General features: G+C 39.4%; 1 protein-coding gene across 2 annotated transcripts in view; it reads right to left on the reverse strand.

Annotated features, from left to right (window-relative positions):
- Positions 1–834: 834 nt before the first annotated feature.
- The window catches only part of LOC134814794 (ras-related protein Rap-1b-like), a 49,430-nt gene continuing 27,762 nt past the window's right edge, over positions 835–22,502 (reverse strand). Inside the window, exons 1-7 of one of the 2 annotated variants that reach the window (XM_063823069.1) lie at positions 21,471–21,477; positions 6,939–6,987; positions 6,479–6,576; positions 6,050–6,196; positions 5,596–5,703; positions 2,726–2,928; positions 835–1,918 (exon numbers count right to left, since the gene is read on the reverse strand). In XM_063823069.1, the coding sequence (XP_063679139.1) occupies positions 2,740–2,928; positions 5,596–5,703; positions 6,050–6,196; positions 6,479–6,576; positions 6,939–6,984 (588 nt within the window). In that variant the 5' untranslated portion in view covers positions 6,985–6,987; positions 21,471–21,477 and the 3' untranslated portion in view covers positions 835–1,918; positions 2,726–2,739. Of the gene's footprint in view, positions 1,919–2,725; positions 2,929–5,595; positions 5,704–6,049; positions 6,197–6,478; positions 6,577–6,938; positions 6,988–21,470; positions 21,478–22,502 lie in introns of those variants that run through there. The other variant, XM_063823070.1, reaches the window with a different exon arrangement.

The following is a 22,502-nucleotide window of genomic DNA, read 5'->3' on the forward strand; positions in this document are numbered from 1 at the left end:
TTGACTGTCTGTTTACAAATGACAAATCTGATGAAGGAATTCTGTATTTACAGTGTTTACGTCGGCTCTTACGGGAGTTGCAAACAGACATCAAGCTACTAGGGTCCTTTCGGCTTTGCCTAGTCGCCGTCATCACTCCACCTGCGCCTCCACGTATAATACTATTGAATGACACTGTAGACGTTTCTGTAGCGGTTTGATTTAAGGTGGATGGTTTGCCGGACCTTCGCACCCGATCCAGAGGCAGCACCGACATCAAGAAGTAAGCGCTCCGTCCAGACACCAGCAAGCTGGTGGTTAGGTTCGATACGTAAAGTTAAAGCATGTAGAGCTTCTGAAGCCCATAGGGAATCAAAATTAAACCGTAAGTGATCATGTCAGAGACAAGATCACCAAGCAAATGCTCGATTACACAGGGCAACCAAGACTTGGACAAAATGGTGAACCGTGAGTGACACACAGATGACCCTGCCACAAGACAGCATCACCGAGCACCACCCAGCAATCGCATCCTCTCGCCGCCACAGCAACCGACCCCCCAGTGATATAGCACTGACAGGCAATTAACGGTTTTGTGGTGTTACCACTCCCAGGTGATCTGTGCTAACAGACTCGGACCAGATGCAATGGGGAACAAACAATTTCAAGACGTGCATATATATAATACTACTAGGTCACTTGCGTGTCTCCAAAATATCTTTATTCTTTTTGTGGTATTTCTATTCCGAAGAAACAGAAATAATGGCCAGATGAAAAAAACTGTAGTATAGTACGGCTTGAAATAGAATTATTCACAATTTGCAATTTTTATCAAACAAAGAAGATTGACGCATGTTGAGTTTTTATAAACAAATTATAATGTACAACTAACACTATCTCTCTTTTTCACTATGGAACGTTTTCTCGTAAAGTTTTATAGAGTTCAGAGTTGTAAGTCAGCCGGATTAAAGTACGGCTTTGTAGTGCAAACTGCACAAGTATCATGCTTACACTTCAGGTTTAAACATGTATTCTTCTTCCAAGAAGAGTTCTCTTCAAGATAAACATGTTGTATAAATCTTGCGAAAAAGGCTCAAAATCTGGCATTCCAAAGGGTAATGTAGATACAATCGTTAGTACAATTTATAAAGCAATAGATTTAAGGTTTTCATTTATCGTATCAAAAACCAAGTTTAATATAAATAGCTTGAAAAACAGCTGGCCATGTAGCGACATTCAGCTCGTACAATATTCAGCTTTCTATCAAATCCACCTTAATATGGTAAGGAAGTAATTAATTAAGTAATTAATTAATTGCCATGGTGACCTTGACCATTTGTAATTAAATTAGGAACGATTAACGTGAACTTAAGTTCGATTTACAAAAAGTAATTCAGTGAAATCTTGAAAGAAAAATTATGCATGCACCAGCATTACTTTTCAAATATTAATCATTGCGAATTCAACTTTTTAGGAGCATAAATTGGGCCGTATTTATTAAAGCAATCGCGTTAAAACCATGAATTAAATGCTATGATCATCGTGAGATCACTAGATTCAAGAAAAAAGCACTCAAATTTCAACCCATTCAATCTGAAGTCTGAACCAAATCTTTAAAAATATGCACTGATGGAAATTCTTCTAAACTCGATGAACTTAACAAAAACAACCCGAACCGTTAAAATCACTTTTAAAGTACTCTCAGAGCAAAAAGTAAACCGTTTAAAATGCTAAAACAAATTGAAGAGAAAAAAGGAAAAGTAAAGCCACATGCTCTTATTACAGTCATCAGAGATCAACTTGTATCATTATCATCATCACCTGTATTAAACTCTATATTATAATCTATTAAAATATATACACAGAATCAAAGCCCTGAATAATCGAATTAAGCGTCGTTCGTGTAAAAATCCGTCTTAAGTCTGCATTCCTACCACGCCTGAAATACGGAAAAATAATGTTAGATATTTATCATACTCATCATTACATTACATTTATCGTATTCATTACATTTATCTAATTCATCATTACATAAACATACTTAGCATACTCCCTCCCTCCCTCCCTCCCTCCCTCCCTCCCTCCCTCCCTCCCTCCCTGCCTGCCTGCCTCCCTCCCTCCCTCCCTCCCTCCCTCCCTCCCTCCCTCCCTCCCTCCCTCCCTCCCTCCCTCCCTCCCTGCCTCCCTGCCTCCCTGCCTCCCTGCCTCCCTGCCTCCCTGCCTCCCTGCCTCCCTGCCTCCCTGCCTGCCTCCCTCCCTGCCTCCCTCCCTCCCTCCCTCCCTCCCTCCCTCCCTCCCTCCCTCCCTCCCTCCCTCCCTCCCTCCCGGCTTCCCTCTCTCCCTCCCTCCCTCCCTCCCTCCCTCCCTCCCTCCCTCCCTCCCTCCCTCCCTCCCTCCCTCCTTCCCTCCCTCCCTCCCTCCCTCCCTCCCTCCCTCCCTCTCCCTCCCTCCCTCCCTCCCTACCTCCCTCCCTCTCTACCTCCCTCCCTCCCTCCCTCCCTCTCTCCCTCCGACACACTATAAAAAAACATACAACATCAAACAATATCGCCCTGTTTTTTTATATTTTTATATAAATAAATATTCAACGCACAGGACAACAAATATGTTCCTTATTTGACTAACACGACAAAATCTCCATGCAAGGCCAACTCTGCGTGGCATGAACAAAAGAGTGCATCAGTAATTAGTTATTGAAATATCTCCAACACAATATACTCATCGAATAAAACATGGACAAACTTACCAAAAACAAGGCGCTCATAAGATTTCGCACTTAAACTTCCTGATTCCCTTCCTGCTGCTATTCTTAGTGGTTTTCTGGGTCATGCCCATGTACTGGTTAGTCTTCCTGACCAACTCCACGAACAGTTCCCTCACGTTAGTGTCTGTTTTAGCACTGGTCTCTATAAAACTACAGTTCCACGATCGTGTAGCCAGCTGATCAGCCTGAAATAAGGGGATATTAAATATTTTATATCTTTACTGTATCTAGACACGTGACAAAGGATACAACACACAAATGAGGCTACGTTCTTATTATATTTAGTCATCATAAGAACTGCTGTTTTAATTTCGCGATAAATATTCTAGCTATAAATATATTATATGTTAACATTTGTCGTAAGTTATTGAATGGACTTGTTGTATTTTGATGACGTTAGATCTATTTGAATCTACTAACGTCATGATCTTTAAAATAGCACAATAAAATAAGTTTTAATAAAGCCTCACTACTTTATCCTTTGTACTGTCCATCATATCTCGTTAAAAACAGATATGACCCCAATATGAGCTACGTGATTATGTATAATATATAATCATGTATAATGTATAATGTATAATGTATAATGTATAATATATAATGTATAATGTACAACATGAGCTTCCCAAATCCAAGGTAATCACAGATTAATTCGGAGTCACCTAATTTTATTTAGAGGTAAAGGGATACGCTTATAATATTAACGTACCCATTTGGGCAAATAAAGACTGGATGTCTCTTTAATGATGTCAATGTTTTAAGAAAGTGTTAAATGAGAATACGGCCAATACACACATCCCACGTGGGGGGCAGGATTAAAGATTAATATAATCAGTTTAATGTACAAGTTTCTTGAACTCTTAACAGGTACCCCTCCTCATTTAACCCTCAATTAAGTTTCCTATCATTCGGCTGAGTCGACCGAGGAGATCGCATAGATCCAACGGACCTCTACGTGATAATGCATAATGTATAATTATATATCGAAACGAAACGAAACGAAACACAATATTTACTACCCCGCTCGTATGCGACAAAGATATTGCATAAAATATACCTAAATAATTTACACAATACGGTGCCCATGTCTGAGCGGCTCTCCACAAAAACTTTCTCTCCTCCTCAGAGCAGAAGGTTTTTTTTAAATATATAAACTGGGATCTCATAAAAATTTAAGAACCAATGTACTTTATTTGACAATAAAAGATAAAAAATTGTGTCACACCTAAGGTTTATAAACTACCAAGACGTGCGCCGAGTTAGACTCGTCGACGGTCTTATATGATTAGAACAAAAAATTTACGAGTATCACCCGTTAAGTCACACACAAGAAAAACTTCATGATTATACATCGTTCACTATGATATCTTGTCCTCACAACAAATAACACCACTTCTGATATAATATCGTCTATTCAAATCCTTCTTTGCCTTCTCTTTCATCTCCAAAACGAGCAGATGATGTCTGGCTTGCTCTTCAGGTGACCGATCTGGTGAAATGAACACAGTTTTGTGGTGCTCACTCAGTTTCAGGTTTTTCGATTTTGATAAAATCTGATGTACAGTATTCGAATTTGATAACAAAATTTTGACAGGTCTGGTCTTGTCAGCTGATTTCCTTCCAATCCTTACAGCTTCGAAGTGTGGTTTCACTTCAATCTGTTCAAACAGTTCGTCTACTTTGTCTGATAGTTTCTCTTCATCTGCCTCCTTTAAACCAAAAATGAGAACATTCCTGCTGCGATCCTCTTCTGACACAGCCTTCTGCACAACTTTTTTCAGGCACTCCTCCGTTATTGTACTGTTCGGCGAGGCTTTTAACACCGCTTGACTGTATGACTTGATTTCAGCTTGAACAGTGTCCTGAACAGCAGATTTTACGGTGGTCTGAACTAATTCCAACTGATTGGATTTGGCTTCAAGAAGTTCCCTCTGCAGTTTGATAACCGACTCTTGTGATCGGATGAGAGAACTCTTCAATTCCTCAACATCTTTCATTGCATTCAGAGTTTCTCCGACGACAGAATTCAACTGATAGTACATATTATACATCAAATTTGATAAAACCTTCTTGACTGGCTTTTCAAACTTTTCAACTGAAAACCTTGTTCTATTTTCACAGTTCGTGGCTTCTGCAATATTCGAAATTAAAGCCTCGAAATCCTCATTCGCTTCGTTGAAAAATGCAGAGTGTCCTGATAAACGCTGCAGTAAATCTGTGTTCTTCATCATGTACTTAACTTGTATTACAAGGCTACACGGTGGTCGCAGTGCAATTAAACGATTTTACTGATAAGAGAGCAACTGTTATCAACACACAAGCTAAAAGGTTACGTTATAATAATATATAATGTATAATATATAATATATAATGTATAATGTATAATATATACTATATAATGTATACTATATAATGTATACTATATAATGTATAATGTATAATGTATAATATATAATGTGTTATGTATAATGTATTATGTATAATGTATTATGTATTATGTATTATGTATTACGTATAATGTATAATGTATACTATATAATGTATACTATATAATGTATACTATATAATGTATACTATATAATGTATAATGTATAATGTATTCTGTATTATGTATAATATATAATGTATTATGTATTATGTATAATGTATAATATATAATGTATAATGTATAATGTATTATGTATAATGTATTATGTATAATGTATAATGTATTACGTATAATGTATTACGTATAATGTATAATGTATAATGTATAATGTATACTATATAATGTATAATGTATTATGTATAATATAAAATGTATTATGTATAATGTATAAAATATAATGTATTATGTCACGTGATGATATTACCTGCTCCTTGCTGACCTCTCTGTCCATCTCCATATCACACTTGTTCCCAACCAGAACCATAGCTACCTGACTCGAGCTCTTCACGTCCACTATTTGTTGGTGTATCGTCTGCGAGGTTATCACGTGTTATGACGTGTTATGACGTGTTTAATGTTACAGTTTGGTTACAAATAATAATATAATAATTATAATTCAATGTTCGCAAAACTAAGTAAGTTTTACTGTTAGCTGAGAAAGTCTCCAGTACATTGCATAATGCACATTATGTACTGGATGTATAATGTATACTGTACATGTTACACAGTACAGACAGCTCCTGCTCTCAGTTTCTTAGAACTACTTAGAACTACGAGACACTCTCCGCTACAACCCATTTGCTAGACACTAATAACCACATTTATTTCATCCAAATCAATTTAAATGTTTTATTAAAATAATTGTTTTACCAACTAACCTGGAGTTCCAGAAAAGATGCCTGACTGTCGATGGAGTACACAAGCGCAAAAGCGTGTCCGTTAGCAATGTAAAGTTGCCGCATAGCTGCAAACTGTTCGGTTCCTGCAGTATCGAGTATTTCCAGAGTGCAGGGAGCACCGTCCACCTAATAGCGGAGATATTTATAAATGATACATTCAGTAACTATAGTAACTTGGGTATATTGTACTAACGTATACTCTATATATATCCACGATATATAGAGTGCTCTGTACTTTATTTATAATTGATGATCTTAGTAAAGTATTTTGTTTTTTTCTTACAAATTTAGAGCAGAATGCGTTATATAGCTTGCTCACCACAAATTTGGGGCAATAATACAAAGAGTGATCTACTTAAGTCAGTGCCAAAAATAGAAAAAAAAAAGTGGGGAGATAAAGAAACAAACCTCTATCTGATGCCTATAGAAATCTTCAATTGTCGGATCGTATTTCTCCACAAAGACTCCCTGGACAAGTCGCATTGTGAGGGCTGATTTTCCAACACCTGAAATGAAATGAAATGAAATAATGTGCTTGTATACCGCCCACATGGTTAGCAACTGACACAAGTGTCAGGTACTAACCATGTCAGAGCGGTTTTAAAGGGTGAGGTGAAAATATGGTGAGGGCTGATTTTCCAACACCTCATAATAATAAATTGAAGTTTAATAACACCACTATTAAGATAAAACTTATACTCAGCAGTGTTTAAACTAATCATCCCAGAAAATAACATGAATACTAAGTTAAGAAAAGTAACTTATGCTTGAAAACATATCGTCAATTATACTAAAGCCAGAAAATGGTACTTAATCATATTATGCAAAGATCAAATACCAGATAAGACAAAAATATATAAATAGTTACCTCCCGCCCCCAGGATGACAAGCTTGTATTCTCTTCTCATAGCCATCCTATTATAATAGTTAATAATAGTTAAAAGTTAATAGTACGGCAATTCGGTAATGTAGCTACGCATAGTTTAAAAGGCACGGTTAAGGCACGGTTAAAGCACAGTTAAGGCACGGTTAAGACACCAGGGTTACATAAGGCACGGTTGAGGCACGGTCACTTAAAGCACAGTTAACGCACAGTTAAGGCATGGTTACCTTAATTCCCAAAAATTTGGGCGACAAAAAATTTGAGCGGGCCTCTCGCCCAAATTTTTTGCAGACCAAATTAATTGCATAAATCTTTTCCGTCTGCTAAATTTTTTGCTAACCAAACTTTTGGCATTTGGCCTGTGGCCCTGAAATCTATAAAAAGATGGCTTTTTCTTCATATCCAAGTGAAATAATATTTGAAATTTTAGTTTTCTAATCTGTCATTCATGACCAAGTAAAAAAGCTTATATTTTAAATGAATGTCTGGTTAATTAAAATTAGACTTGACCTTTGGTCCGGGTTTACAGTAGTTCGCTACACACAATTATGTACACCTTTGTTTCCCCCAAAGCTAAGCGTATGTGCCGCTTAGTTTGATAGATCATGATGTAAACCTTCTAATTTTCTTCCAAACCTTTCGACCATCTGGTGAGGCGTCATAATGATAATTGTATGTGAAAGGGGTATGATAAGATATGCTGAGTGTAAGTAGACTAAACTATCTGATTGAGAGACTAAATATCACTATTGTATATCTATCATTTTGTACTGTGCCATCATCACTGTATTTTTTAGTAGTTACTGGGCAGATCGTAAATTTCATAATGTGAAACAACTCAGACTACCACCTACATGCTTAAAATTTAAAGCAAAATGACTGGAATAGTAAGGAATAATAATGAACTAAGGCAAATATCTAACTGAAATTTTAGTGGAAAATCGTTCATTTTTCGAAGAATCTGTGCCCAAATTTTCGGTATAAATTGTGCTCAATATAATGGCACACAAATTTTTGGGAACTAAGGTAACTCACAAACTGCTAATAAGCAGTCATTAACGCACGGTTGGGGAAATATAACCTATAAACAGTGGTTAACTAAGGCACTGTAATAGAGTGACAGAGCTTGTTTATTTCAGGATATGATCCATGTCAGCTGATCAACAAGATAAAAAGTTTGCATGTATTAAATGGTGTGCGGGTGGCCGTGGTGTCAGCACGCAACAAGGTTGGGTGATGTGATCTGAGCTACTGGTACATGACTGCAAAGTAGGTTGTGCAGATCACCTCGCTCAAATAAACAGGTGTTCAGATGTGAACTCGAAGAAAATTTCCGTCTAGTGAGTACATAATTAGTAAACATGAATCTCGGGATTCTTGCTCAGGAGACGTTAACTTAATTTGAAGAGCCTGGTTACTTGAAGAGATCGTTAATCGAAATAAGGATTTCAAATATAGGACGGTCACATGAAGCAGGGCTGTTGCTTTAGAATTAGAATATTTATTCATAGCGGGAATCGCACTATAAAATTTACAGATCGTCACATTCAGATCATGTGCCTTAGTTAACCACTTGTATGTTTATAGGTTATATTTCCCCAACCGTGCGTTAACCGTGCCTTAAGTTACTGTGCCTCAACCATGCCTTATGTAACCATTGTGCCTTAACCATGCCTTAACCGTGCCTTAACCTTGCCTTAACCCTGCGTAGCTACATTATCGAGTTGCCAATAGTACTAAGTTTACAGTAGACTAGGTGACACTGGGATTCGAACTCATAGCCATCCTATTATATTGATATTCAATGTTAATCTTAAATGATAATCTCAATAAATCTGTGTATGTGTGTGTGGGAAATTTCCGAGTGGCTATTTTTTTAACGGTACGGGACTGGTGTTTTTGGTAAAGTGCCGACAAAACTCTGACGTAGCCAATAAGCAATTTTTTTTTAAATCGGCCGGTGGTAATTGGTTTTATTGATGGTTTATTACCACAAATGTGACATAAAATGGCTCACTTTTTGTCCCCCTGGGCGCAGGCTCTCTTTTCCATTACTGCAGATTATGTAGCTTTGGTTCATGAATCATAATTAAGTTAGCCCCCGCAAGTGATACTGTAAGCTTATTTTAGAGAAACAAATTTTTTTTTGGGGTGAGTCGGAAACTGCCAGCTGTTCTGACATTTATAGACTTTAAGAATGCTTTCGACAGTGCACATCGTGGAAAAATGCTCAAGATTCTAGAAGCTTATGGCATTCCAGTCAAAATCGCTTTAATAAGACCTCATCTTGAGTATAGTGTCCAATTGTGGAATCCACCTGCAGCTCATGGAAGTTGGGGGACTATTTTGGAGCTGGAGAGCGTCCAGAAGCGGTTTACCCGTCTGATTGATGAGTTGGGTACTCTTCCTAGCAGCTGTAGACTGGAAATCCTCAATTTGACAACGCTGGCAGAGCGGCGAATACGTGGGAACCTCATAGAAGCTTTTAAAGTACCAGGTGGTTGGACTGATTATTATATGGATCGGGGATGTTTAGAACTGGCAGATCCGGTCTTAATCTTGTTTCAAGCAATAGATGTAGTAGAAGTTTAACTTAAGTAAAGAATATCAAGAAGTCTTTTCTCCCGGAGCGAGTTTTTCCATATTGGAACAAACTTCCTACGGACGTCAAGAACTCTGTGACAGTTTAAGGCTTTAAAATTAAATTGGAAGGATTTAAGAAAGATATGATTTCTAAAAGTATTACAAATGATTGCTTTTTTTTGGAATGTTATGCCAGTAATAAAGAGAAACATAAGGATTATCTTTGGTTTCATCCTTATGTGGCAAAGAAGCGTTTTATAAATCTGTATTCCACTGGGAAGTATTTAAAATAGGATAATTTATTTGATGATTTTTTTAAATATTGTATTTCATAAATAATTAATGTTGGTGGGGAATTATTTATTACATATTTTTTCACATAGTGCGATAATATTTTGTAGACATGTGTGATGATGTGATGTCATAAATTTTTGTATCACGTTGCGACCCCTGTCCTGACGATACAGGGGGAGCCGCGCACTTCGTGCGCGGTGGGTCATACAAGAAAAGACAATTTTTGATTCACTTTCAATACAAACTTTTTATGAGGATCACAACATGCAAATACAGAGAAAAACGAAATTTTAAGAAAAACAAAATTGTTATTTACCACAAAACAATCAATACATATTATGTTATATTCATAGATAAATTCAAATTTAAATTTCAACCTTATATACACCCCGTCGCGCACACAGCCACACATTGTTTATATATATTAGAAACCCTCAGGTGTGGCTGTAAGCGCCGCGCGCAGGGTCTATTTTGATTGACGATGTCACCCTTTCCAGATCGTTCCAGCAACGCGATTTTTTCATATTCGTCATATTCGTCATATTCGTCATATTCGTCATATTCGTCATATTAGTCATCTTCGTCATAGAATGCTAGTTCGCGCGGCGCGTCGAAGCGGCGAAGTCTTCCAAGGTCTATTCATGCAGATTCAATTGTTATTTTACAATTACATGTCACATTTATTAATTACTAGAACCAAAATTTCAGAAGCAGAATAATTTGTAAAAATTTTTTGTTGTTTGCGCAGTCACAGGGGGCTGAAACCAGGTTTTCGATCAAACGCTGCCATTTGTAGTCAAAAGTTGCCAACAGTTGCTCTCGTCCAATGAAATCGCTGCATTTTGCCTGCCATTATGCATAATTGAATTACATATATTCGAATCCGAAGCTTGGCTTTCATAATAATCATAATGCAGCAATTTCATTGGACGAGAGCAATTGTTGGCGACGTTTGACTACAAATGGCAATGTTTGATCGAAAACCTGGTTTCAGCTCCCCCTGTGCAGTACAGTATTTACACGCCCATCGATAAAGCAGTTGCCAAAAAAAGCTCAAAGTCAATTCACCTAGCTTCGTACTCCGTTTTGACATTAAGCCATATGATTTGCACGCGTGGCGCATTCCAAATGCTAGCACGTGACACAATTCAGCCCATCAGAGTACATGAATCCGCAAAGTTCAAAGTTTGAAGTTAAAGTTGCAAAGTTTTGATCGGCCCAAAATGAGACTTTCCTGGAGATTTAAATATAACTCAACAATTACATTGTTTCAAATTTCCCCCTGTGCCGGGAAACATTATTTTTACAAAACGAACATTTTGCAAAAAACCGGAAGTCTAGTCAGTTCGAACTCTTTTACTTTTAAAGTTAGGCCCCATCCAGCAAGGTTTCCTGGGACGCACTGCTGGGCCACGCCGAGCTGCGAAGAATTGACATCGTCAATTAAACAATGGACAAACGTATTTGTCATACATTGTATGACCCGCCGCGCACGAGTGCAGTGCGCGGCTCCCCCTGTATCGTCAGGACGATAAAGGGGGACCATAGTGAAACGACCGTGGGGTCGCAACGTGATACAAAAAAGTATCACCTGTTAAATATTTTACGAGTATCTATATCATATCACTGACCACTGATTAATTATAATATCATAACTGATAATTTGTAGTGTGATGCACTACTGAGCCGCGCCGCGCATCTTCCGTAGATCAGCGAGATGTTGTAGCGCGATGCGTTACTGTGCTGCGCCACGCACTCAATGGGGCTTCTCACAGCGACATGATCGGCGAAATGCGCTACTGTGTCTATTTTGCCTTAATTGACATCGTCAATTAAGGCAAAATGTTGATTGACGATGTCAATCCTTCGCATCTCGCCGATCTGCTTGGTGGTTGCGAGAAGCATTATTTGATGCGCGCGCGACCCAGTAGTGCATCGCGCTACAAGGCAAAATGCACCACTGGGCCTCGCCGAGGAAAGATTGACATCGTGAATCAATTTCATAACAAGCATACATTTTTCAATGTCCAATTTGTTCTCGACCTATCGGCTATCATCTTATAGTCATAAAATAGTGATCATGATATTCTGATCTCAATTATATAATGAGTTGCTCTAACCAGAGCCCTCTCGCTTGCAGTTGCGCGCGACCTTACCTAGCTGGGGACCTCAGGCTATTATGTTCATAAACATAGCCTGACAAATTAAGACCCTCTCTGCTCTCAAACGCGCAATGCTTTCAAACAGGCGCGTTTTTGCGCGTGGAGTGCTTAGCGCGCACGTGATATGCTTTGTAATAATAGATATTCGGCGGAATGACAGGCTGAGCGCGGCTCAGTAACGCGTGACCGCGTCACGCAGTACGCGTATACACATGGCTATGTGAATATAATGTAAATGAGTAAAAAAAATAAATACAAAATAATACAAATATAAATGAAATTATGTTTACTATAAGCCATAAAAAAAGTGGCGTCACGAATTTTCGTCATTTTACAATAATTTTGCAACACCTCAGTCCCCAAAACCTGGAATTTCGCCAAATGCCATTAGCTGCGTATCCCTCCATACACTGGACTGTAAACCTGCTACTCCCCATTCCATAACAAGGTCCCAGTCGTAGGATGCAGCTCTCAGATCTACAATTCTGTTTTCCGTCCCATCCAGGAAAACTATCCTGTCCGTCTATTCCCCGACCACCCTTGATCCCTTTCAATCCTGGAAGTCCAGGAAGTCCTGGAGTACCGTTTCTACCCATCTCTCCTTTTGCTCCAACATTCCCCGAGTCTCCAGTTGGTCCATTTTCCCCGTCAGCACCGTCCTCACCAGGTTCACCTTCTGCTCCTTCTAACGAACAGATCCATCCAACCGATGAGCAGAAGTCGTTAGTTCCTCGAGCACCTTTTCGTCCATTCGCTCCTTGGACTCCTTGTTCTCCTTCCGCTCCTTGTTCTCCTTGTTCTCCTTGTGGTCCGACTGAAAAATATAGCATTTATACGATGCCTGATCTTCGAGTTCTATCGCGAAATGAACATTGTGTCATTAATTTATTTCCGGTGCTGCCGAAACCTAGGTTTTCATCGCTTGAGGATGGTATGAGAATACCTGACAATTACAAACATTGCTTTGAGTAAAATGCTGCTCAACAAAAAGGGTGACCAGAGCCCCATACGGTTAATTACATGGTACATTGTCCAGGAAAAAGTCCGTTAGTTTCAGCAGTATCCCAAAGTGTCTCCCATAAAGTTCAACCTTACATTTACTATTACATCGGCAGATCCATTTTGAAGTGTCCAATTCCACAATCCTACATCAAACGTCAAATCGACAACAAAGTCAACAGACTGAATCAGGAAACTTGGTTAACTGATGGTCCCAGACACACCAAACTGACACTCGGCCACAAGCACGCCAACATCATAAAAAACTCAACACTACACTGTACTCAGCAACAACAGACAAGATTACAGAACTGCAGTTCACCTCATCACGGCCGGGTCACTGCGGCTTAAACAAACATCTTCACACCTGGAGGGGGATATTTAAAACATATAAGTGATATCAATCAATTGGGTTCTGGCCTGGTAAGCCCCCTGTCACCCGATCTTGAGGTGACGTACGACACCTCGTTTACCCAATCAATTTCTGGAAGGCTGCAAATTTTCACATGCCAAATTCATGAGATTCTTAAAGAGTTGTGCGAGATACATAGAGGCCGCCGAATTATGAGGACTACCAGATCCTGGTGGAACCTAAGCGATTCATGATATCACGACAGACCTTAATGACTTAATTATTCACGAGAAAGAACTGATTATGATATTATTATTATTGTTTAAGATACTATTGGATACGTGAGGGTACTCCGAATAGAATTGCTCGCCTAATGCGGGTTTTGATCAGCGGGTAATTACTTCCACCCTTTTTAACTGCGGCAGTGCAATCCCGGCCGAAGGCCGGGTTACACTATTGATTAATATAATGACATCACCGTTCCTACTGCTGAACTACTTTGTTGGGAGATAAGACCGTTGTAAAACTACGAAGCAAAACTTTACCAAAGTCCTATTGCACATAAAGGGTTAGAGCTCATTTTAGACATTTCATTTTTAATCGATCCATCCAAACATGTTCTGTTAAAACGGCTGAAGGATCATATCGACATAAACTAGGTCGTACCGACAGAAATGGTTAAGTCAAAAAGGGTGAAAAAGAAACCAAACAGCGTACTGAAGAACTTAGCGACACAGAGTCACAGACTCTGGATCTGATGTTATTGAAATTCCTGAGTAATGCAAGACGGGTGCTCATTGTCGAATTGATAGATGAACTTGAAGATCACCTTGTGACGCGCATTGAGGCACTGAGACCCTTGAGGCACCACTTTTAGGCACTGAGGCCCACGGAAAACCATGCACGATAAAAACTTTAGAGCTTAAAAAGTAAAAATGTGTTTTGTAATTTACCCTGGTCACAACCAGGTTTTAAAGAACTCGCAGTCCATCCACTCCTTGCTGTTATGTGCGTAGTGCCCACCAGAAAGCACTCTCGGTCAGCCCAATTCGCGGGACTCACGGCTACTCCTTCACAGCGGGGAGTATCATCACACCATTCCTGACAACTCTCAAAACTCCTGAACCGTCTTTGTAATAATTTTTGGGAGTCCGGAAACATACCAAAATTCTGCTTGTAGCTTGTAAAACAGCCTGAAATATATTATAGATAAGTTTTCGTACCGTGTATGTACATATATAATCGCAGTTCATAATTTAAAACTTTAGTAAGGAAACGTAAAAGAAAAAGTCGAAGAATCAGAATAGCATTAGTCCGATTTTGGTTTACAATTTGGTGACATTAAATGTTAAAAAGTTTGATCAAGTCATCGCGAAGTCATGGACAGAAGTTGAGAAAATGCTTTATGTTAGGTGATTTCCATTCAAATTAATTAAAAATCAAAAATTATAATAAAATAATCGTATTTACTTTATGCCTAAACAGCCCCTACTACGGTTAATCATAACGATTATTCAAATACTGAATGATTTGGAGATAATTGTATTGTTATTGATATTGATGTACCGCTACGTAATCTTGAATATTTGGAGCGTGACTTTTGTAGTGCTCTTCTATTATTTTAGCGCTATGGTTGAATTGATGTGACTCATCCATGGGAGTAACTACTACACTCTTCGAATGATGGGGATCCAGGAAAATAAGTTGACGTTACCCGTACCGATCAGCATCAGGGACTGATCTCCATTAATACTGGAATACATGAGCAATACATTTCTAGTCTAGTTATGGTACCTCGATCCTTTCTCCGTGTCTCATAGAATTCAAAAAAGACAGGACATGTCACCCCCCCCCCCCCCCCCCCCCCCCCGATATCAGATATTGTACATATCTTAATCTATTAGTTGTAAGTGCAAGGAATTTTGAACCAAATTCTTAATCTGTAATTGCTTACCTTCACAAACGCCGCACGTCATCGGACAATTAGCGGTCATAAACTCATAGTATTCACTACCTGTGGATCATTCGGGTTTTCATATCGCAGCAAAAATTTTGATATAAATTGCGAGAAAAGAAAATCATTGCCAACCCCATTGCCCTTTTATTCCATAAATGATGAAAATTATGCCCCATTTTTCATATTTCTTTTGTACCTTGATCACAATATCCAGTAGCCGTCCAACCTGCGCAGTTTTCAGCATGTTCGGAGTTGTCCGCACAACCTGGTGTAATATAAGGGTAGTTTAAATAAAAATATTAATAAGATTGACCCGTCGGAAACGGGATCAGCTTTGCCTTCAGAGGTACGTATCGAGAATCACTCGGACCGAAAATTTTTGTAAGTCAAAGTTTTTCTGGGAACTTGTAATACTAGTAATTGCATTTTGTTGCGTTTTTGTTGCTCCCTTATCAGCAATTTTTATTTGAGATAAGACGTACTACTCATCACTGTGTGTATACTGTACAGCCTTCAGAAATTATACATATACATACTCATACACGGAATTTGTGAAAAATGTCATCCAATCCGATTCCAGATTTTGATGAAAAAGTAAAACTTATAATCGGTAATATGCTGGCCAAAGCCGATAAAGTGTCAAAAACTGTCTTGTCGGCTTTTGATTCATCCGAAGATCGCGAAGCGAACGCGAAAGTATTGGGCGGATCTCGTTTTAATTCTCAAGCCCTCGACATTTGTGCACAGTTTCTTGACATCGACCTTGTAGATAAAGATAACGATCGAATCTTCACCAACAAACCATCGCTTGCTACGAGGATTATTCTAGAAATTCAGTCCTATTTTCCAGCCATGTGTGCCGGCTGTGACGCCGAGTACTCTGTTGAATTTGATTCTGAAAACAAGTCTGCATTGCGATGTTTCTTGTGCTTCCAAGGTTCTCACCACTGCGCAGCCTTTACTCCCTCCGGTAGCTCCCCTGCCTCCCCTATCGGTACCGTGTGGCTGTGCCGCTCATGTCACAATACCAACAACCCAGCTAAACGAAAGAAACCAAAGTCCAAGAACGCCAGCAAAGCCAATTCAAAGGCACCATCTGGTGCTAATACTCCAGTCAGTAGTTCAGCAAAAGTGACTTTCTCTGCCGAGACATTATCTGAAAAGCTATCAACTGTCAGCCAGCTTCAGCAGAAAAGCGAAGAGGAATTATCACAATCGACTGAAAAGGAGTCAAGCTCCGTCACAAACACCAGCACTGGTATTGTATGCGAGAAATTTAAAATTGGCAAATGCCCTCATGGCGTATCAGGTAAAACTGAACAAAATGGACGAGTTTGTGACAAAAATCATCCCAAATGGTGCTACCGTTTCGCGAGAAATGGTAGCAAGGGAAAATACGGCTGCAGAAAGGATGACAAGTGTATTTTCTATCATCCGAAACACTGTCCCTCGTCTATCTCTGACAAAACTTGCTTCTCCGACAAGTGCACATTGGTCCATCTCATTGGCACAAAGAGGCATAAACGTTCAGATGAAGAATCCTATAGACGGACAGATGAAGACTTCAAACGCAGCCAGTCCAAGTCCAACGACTCAAGACGTAGTGCTTCTAACCGACAGATGAAAACACCTCGTATGAGTCGCAATGAGTCCCAAACTGAAGCTCTACAGGACATCGGACATTTTTTAGAGTTGCGATCCCTTCTGACATCATTTCAAGAAACATTTCAGAAGGAGATCAAGAGCCTAAGGTCCGAATTAGCGAGTCAAGAATGCAAACTTACATCAATTGTTCCGAGCCTCAGTCAACATCATGTGATCAAACAGTTTCTTCCCCAACATCCCCCAGGTCACATGCCACCATCATTTCATCAATACCTTCCCCCTCATCATCAACAACAGCCGCACCCGATCCAGCAGACAACGAACTGGCATCAACTTCCCGTGTCTGGCTGTTAAATGTACAATCTTTCAACCCTAGCGCTTCCAGTACATCTAAGTGGAAGGTCTCATATCTAGCCCAACAACTCGCCGAGGAACACGCAAAACATCACTGTGTCCCATTTGTTGTCCTAACAGAGACCTGGCTGAAGTCCTATATTGAAGATGCACAACTTGAAATTCCTGGATATTCACTGTTCAGAAGTGATAGAAACGCTAGGGTTGGCGGGGGAGTTCTACTCTATTCACATGACCAACTCCCCATTACTCATGTTGAGACATATGATGACCAAATATGCCAAGCTCTTATCTGCAAATGTGAACTGACAAAATCTATTATCTGCGTGCTCTACCGTCCACCTAACTGTTCAGTATTCAGCTTCAGATCTTGTCTTGATTTTCTTGATAACTACATTGCAGGCGAACCTGATGGTTTTGAGCTATCAATTTTTGGTGATTTCAACCTTCCCCGTATAAACTGGTCCACTCATACTGTTTTACCAGGGGGAACTGTCTCGTCCATGGATGCTACTGCGCTCCTTCTTGATTTTATGGCTGAAAACTTGTGTACACAGTACATATCTCAACCGACTAGACTAGAAAATATTCTCGACCTCTGCATCTCGAATTCTGAAGAGCTTGTTACCCACACTTCTACATCAGACACCATCCTCTCAGACCACAGACTTGTTGAGATTTTCTGGTCTTACAATCCTTGCTCCTTCACTACTCCTGATCCGCCTGACTTTAAAGAACTATCCTTCAGAAGTCTTGATTTCTTCAAAGCTGACTATGATTCAATCAGTAATAAAATCAAGTCAGTGGATTGGGACGCTCTCTGGGAAGCTAGCGAGCCAGAGGTTTTTCCGGAGCTCTTTACTCAGACTGTCCATCAAATCTGTGTAATATATTGCCCAAAGAAAATTCCTCCCAAAAACAAGCAAGCATCACTTGTCCGGATTCCTTCTAGAAAGAAACGCAAGCTTCAAAAAGAACTTCGTGATGCTGAGAACGACGTTCACTGCCCTAGTACTCGTTTGAAATCTCTTCAAAACAAGCTTGCTTTGGCCCACATAGGAATTCGTGATGCTATTAACAAGACCCTTCAGTATCGCGAAGAGCAGGCTGCAGCAAAAGTAAAAGCAAACCCGAAGTACTTTTATAGTTATGCCAAGAAGTTTTCGAAAAAGAAAAGGAATATCAGCATGCTATTCGATGAGAACAGTAACATCCGTTCTCATCCTAAGGAAATGGCAGACCTTTTACAAAACCAGTTTCTATCCGTATTTAGCGACCCCTCCAAAACTGAGTTAGACGCTGCATCATTCCCTCCTCCGGATTTAACATATCCGTTTACGGATCAGATTCTGGAATTCTCTATCAGTGATGTTATCGAGGCTATTGATGATATTAAGCCAAATGCTTCATCTGGTCCTGATGAGATCCCAGTTGCTCTACTTAAGAATTGCAAAGATGCTATGGCGATTCCTATCCATCTGATCTGGTCAAAATCCCTTGCATCTGGAGAAGTACCTTCATTTTATAAGTACTCCCACGTTTCTCCGCTCCACAAGAAAGATAGCAAGGCGTTTCCTTCCAACTACAGGCCCATTTCACTCACCTCCCATATAATCAAGGTGTTTGAGAGAATCATAAGGAAAAAGCTAGTCTTACATCTAGAAATGAACAACTTGCTCTGTAGCAAACAGCATGGCTTTAGATCAGGCCGCAGCTGCCTTACACAGCTTCTCCACCATTTCGACGACATTTTTGAGTCATTAACCAACAAAGCTGACTTTGATTCTATATATCTTGATTACGCTAAGGCGTTCGATAAAGTTGATCACAAATTGTTGATCAGGAAACTTCACCTCTATGGCTTAAATCCAAAAATCATCAAATGGATTGAATCTTTTCTGTCAAACCGGAAGCAAGCTGTAGTGGTCGACGGCCACTTGTCATTTCTCGCTCTGATCATCAGTGGTGTCCCCCAGGGAACAGTCCTCGGGCCGATCTTGTTCCTTATTTTCATCAATGATATTGAGCATTGCATAACTGAATCCATCATCAGATGCTTTGCAGACGACACTCGTGTTTCAATATCGGTAACCTGTGAACAAGACGTATCTGTGTTACAAAACGACTTGAACAGTGTCATAAAATGGTCTGAACGAAACAATATGGCACTACATAAAGACAAGTTTGAGTACATGTGTCACAGACACAATCGACGTAGTGCTCTCGTCGAACTTCCTTTTGTTAGTGAACTATACCAGTACTCAGTATCCAAAGACAAGTCACTCGCACCTGTAGGTCAACTAAGAGACCTCGGGGTTCTCGTCTCCAACGATCTATCTTGGCAACCCCACATCAAGACCGCAGCAAACAAGGCTCGTCAAAAAGCTGCCTGGGTTTTCAGTGTCTTTCAGACAAGATCTCCAGTCATAATGCTTACGCTTTACAAGTCGATGGTTCGTAGTTTACTGGAATACTGTTGCCCGCTATGGCACCCCTCCAAGATATGTGACATCCAGGAGCTTGAAAGCGTACAGAAAGCTTTCACCGCAAGGATTACTGGAATGCGTGATCTCCATTATTGGGACCGTCTTCAACGGCTATCTCTGATGTCTCTACAGCGTCGCAGGGAGCGGTTCATTTTACTTCATATGTGGAAGATTTTCCATCACCATACCAGCAACGACATTAACGTGCAGTTTGTCTCCAGGCCACGTTTTGGAAACCTTGCAGTCATTCCATCTGCATGCAGACACAGCTCAGCAGCAAATCAGTCACTGTATGATAATTCATTTGCAGTCATAGGCCCAAAATTGTGGAATGCAATGCCTTACCATTTGAATTCCATCGGCGACCGAGAGCATTTCAAATCGCAGCTCACCCAGTTCATGCTATCTCTTCCGGATACACCGCCCATCAGGGGCTACACTCCTCAGAACTCAAACTCGCTGCTTTGCTGGAGGAATGACAGAGAGATCTCCTCTCTGTGGGGTGGTCACACAATGTGATGGCCCTGTTAAAGCTTAACGAATCTCAACATAGGTGACATAGGTAGGTACTTTTGTTCAAATTTCATGCTACACTGATCATGATGAGCTGAAAATCCAATTCCGAGTTCGGTTTGAAAAAGGGGAGGCCTGCTTTCCGAGATTGGATTGCAGAGGGGATGCCTCGATAGGTTATGAATATAGGCTTCATATGAATATAAGCTCCTTCCAATTGTCCAAATTATGTGCGAAAAATTCTCATAATGTTTGTCCGCTATTATAATGTCCGCCCATGTCCGTCCGAGTCCGCTAATGTCACAAAAAAATACGTCCGTTGTCTCATAGAATCCAAAAAGGACAGGACATAGGCGGACATGTCTATTAATTGTAAGTGCAAGGAATTTTGAACCAAATTCTTAATCTGTAATTGCTTACCTTCCTCCACTTCACAAACGCCGCACGTCCTCGGACAATTAGCGGTCATAAACTCATAGTATTCACTACCTGTGGATCATTTGGGTTTTCAGATTGCAGCAAAAATTTCGATATAAATTGCGAGAAAAGAAAATCATTGCCAACCCCATTGCCCTTTTATTCAATAATGATAAATTATGAAAATTATGCCCCATTTCGCCTATTTCTTTTGTACCTTGATCACAATATCCAGTAGACAGCCAACCTGCGCAGTTTTCAGCATGTTCGGAGTTGTCCGCACAACCTGCTGTAATATAAGGGTAGTTTAAATAAAAATATTAATAAGATTGACCCGTCGGAAGCGAGATCAGCTTTGCCTTCAGAGGTACGTATCGAGAATCACTCGGACCGAAAATTTTTGTAAGTCAAAGTTTTTCTGGGAACTACTTTTGTTCAAGTTTCATGCTACACTGATCATGATGAGCTGAAAATCCAATTCCGAGTTCGGTTTGAAAAAGGGGAGGCCTGCTTTCCGAGATTGGATTGCAAAGGGGATGCCTCGATAGGTTATGAATATAGGCTTCATATGAATATAAGCTCCTTTCAATTGTCCAAATTATGTGCGAAAAATTCTCATAATGTTTGTCCGGTAATATCAGCCCATGTTCATCCGAACCCGTCAATGTCCGCTAATGTCCCACAGCTAAATTTAAAAAACACGTCCGTTGTCTCATAGAATTCAAAAAGGACAGGACATAGGCGGACATTGGCGGACATGTCACGACTTACCCCCCTAGATAACATTTTATTTTACAAATTATTTGTTTTATTTTTTATTGCAAAAAATCATTAAATCAACATGCCTAACATTAAACTATAAAGTATGACGTTATATGAGAAATCGGGAAAAAAACTAGGTAAATAGTGGAAAAATCAAATAAATAGAATGGAAAAGTTAAAAAATGTGACTAAAATTGTTGTAGACTAAAAATGTGCGAATTTATGACTAAAATTGTGGTAACCAAAATTATGGCAACCAAATTAATTGTGAACCAAATTTATTGGCCCTAAGGTAGTTAGACTTAGATAATCGTTTAGTATTCCAAAAATCGACCGTAAAGTGTTTTTTGCTATACTTTTTCATTGAGATATTTGCAATTGCAGTTGGTGCTTTTAAAAAAAGCATTAGGTATTATTATTAATGCATTAATTGTTTTAACTGCTATCACATTGATTAAATAATGAGTTACTTACTGGCTGATGAAAGAAGAACTTGCAGAAGCATCAATATCTTAAATATCGACATGTTCATCACTTAAAAGTTTAAAGTTAATATGATGTGAAGACTTTTTGCTTTGAAAAACAAGGATTTAAAATAAAGAAATAATTGAAATAAAGTCGATAACTTTACTGGTTGGTACCTTTCAAGTGAGTCACTTGTATTATAAAATAACCAAAGCATGCCAAGCAGCTCGTTAGATTAAATGTTAATTAAATTAAGATGCAGGTCCTCTTCGATAGCAAATTTTTGACTAATAGTAATAATGAACGGACTCAGTGAAAATTATATTCTAGAAATGACGAATATACCAAGAACAGAATCGGTGAACATAATTTCCGAGAAAGATGTCTCATGAAGATTGTCTAAAGATGGGTGATCAAATTAACACTTACTGGGCGGCGCTCAGCCTGAAATTCCGCCAAATCTCAATTATTTTTATGAAGGTAATAGCCTGGGGTCCCCAGGTAAATTAACACTGATAACAAATTCAAAGTTTGTCCATCTGGGTAATTAACATTGATAATATGATTTTTGATCCAAGTGGAGCTTTACAATGGGCCAGG

The sequence above is a fragment of the Bolinopsis microptera genome, chromosome 5 (genome assembly GCF_026151205.1).
Source record: "Bolinopsis microptera isolate Bmic1 chromosome 5, MBARI_Bmic_1.0, whole genome shotgun sequence".
In the NCBI taxonomy this organism is placed as follows: Eukaryota; Metazoa; Ctenophora; class Tentaculata; order Lobata; family Bolinopsidae; genus Bolinopsis; species Bolinopsis microptera.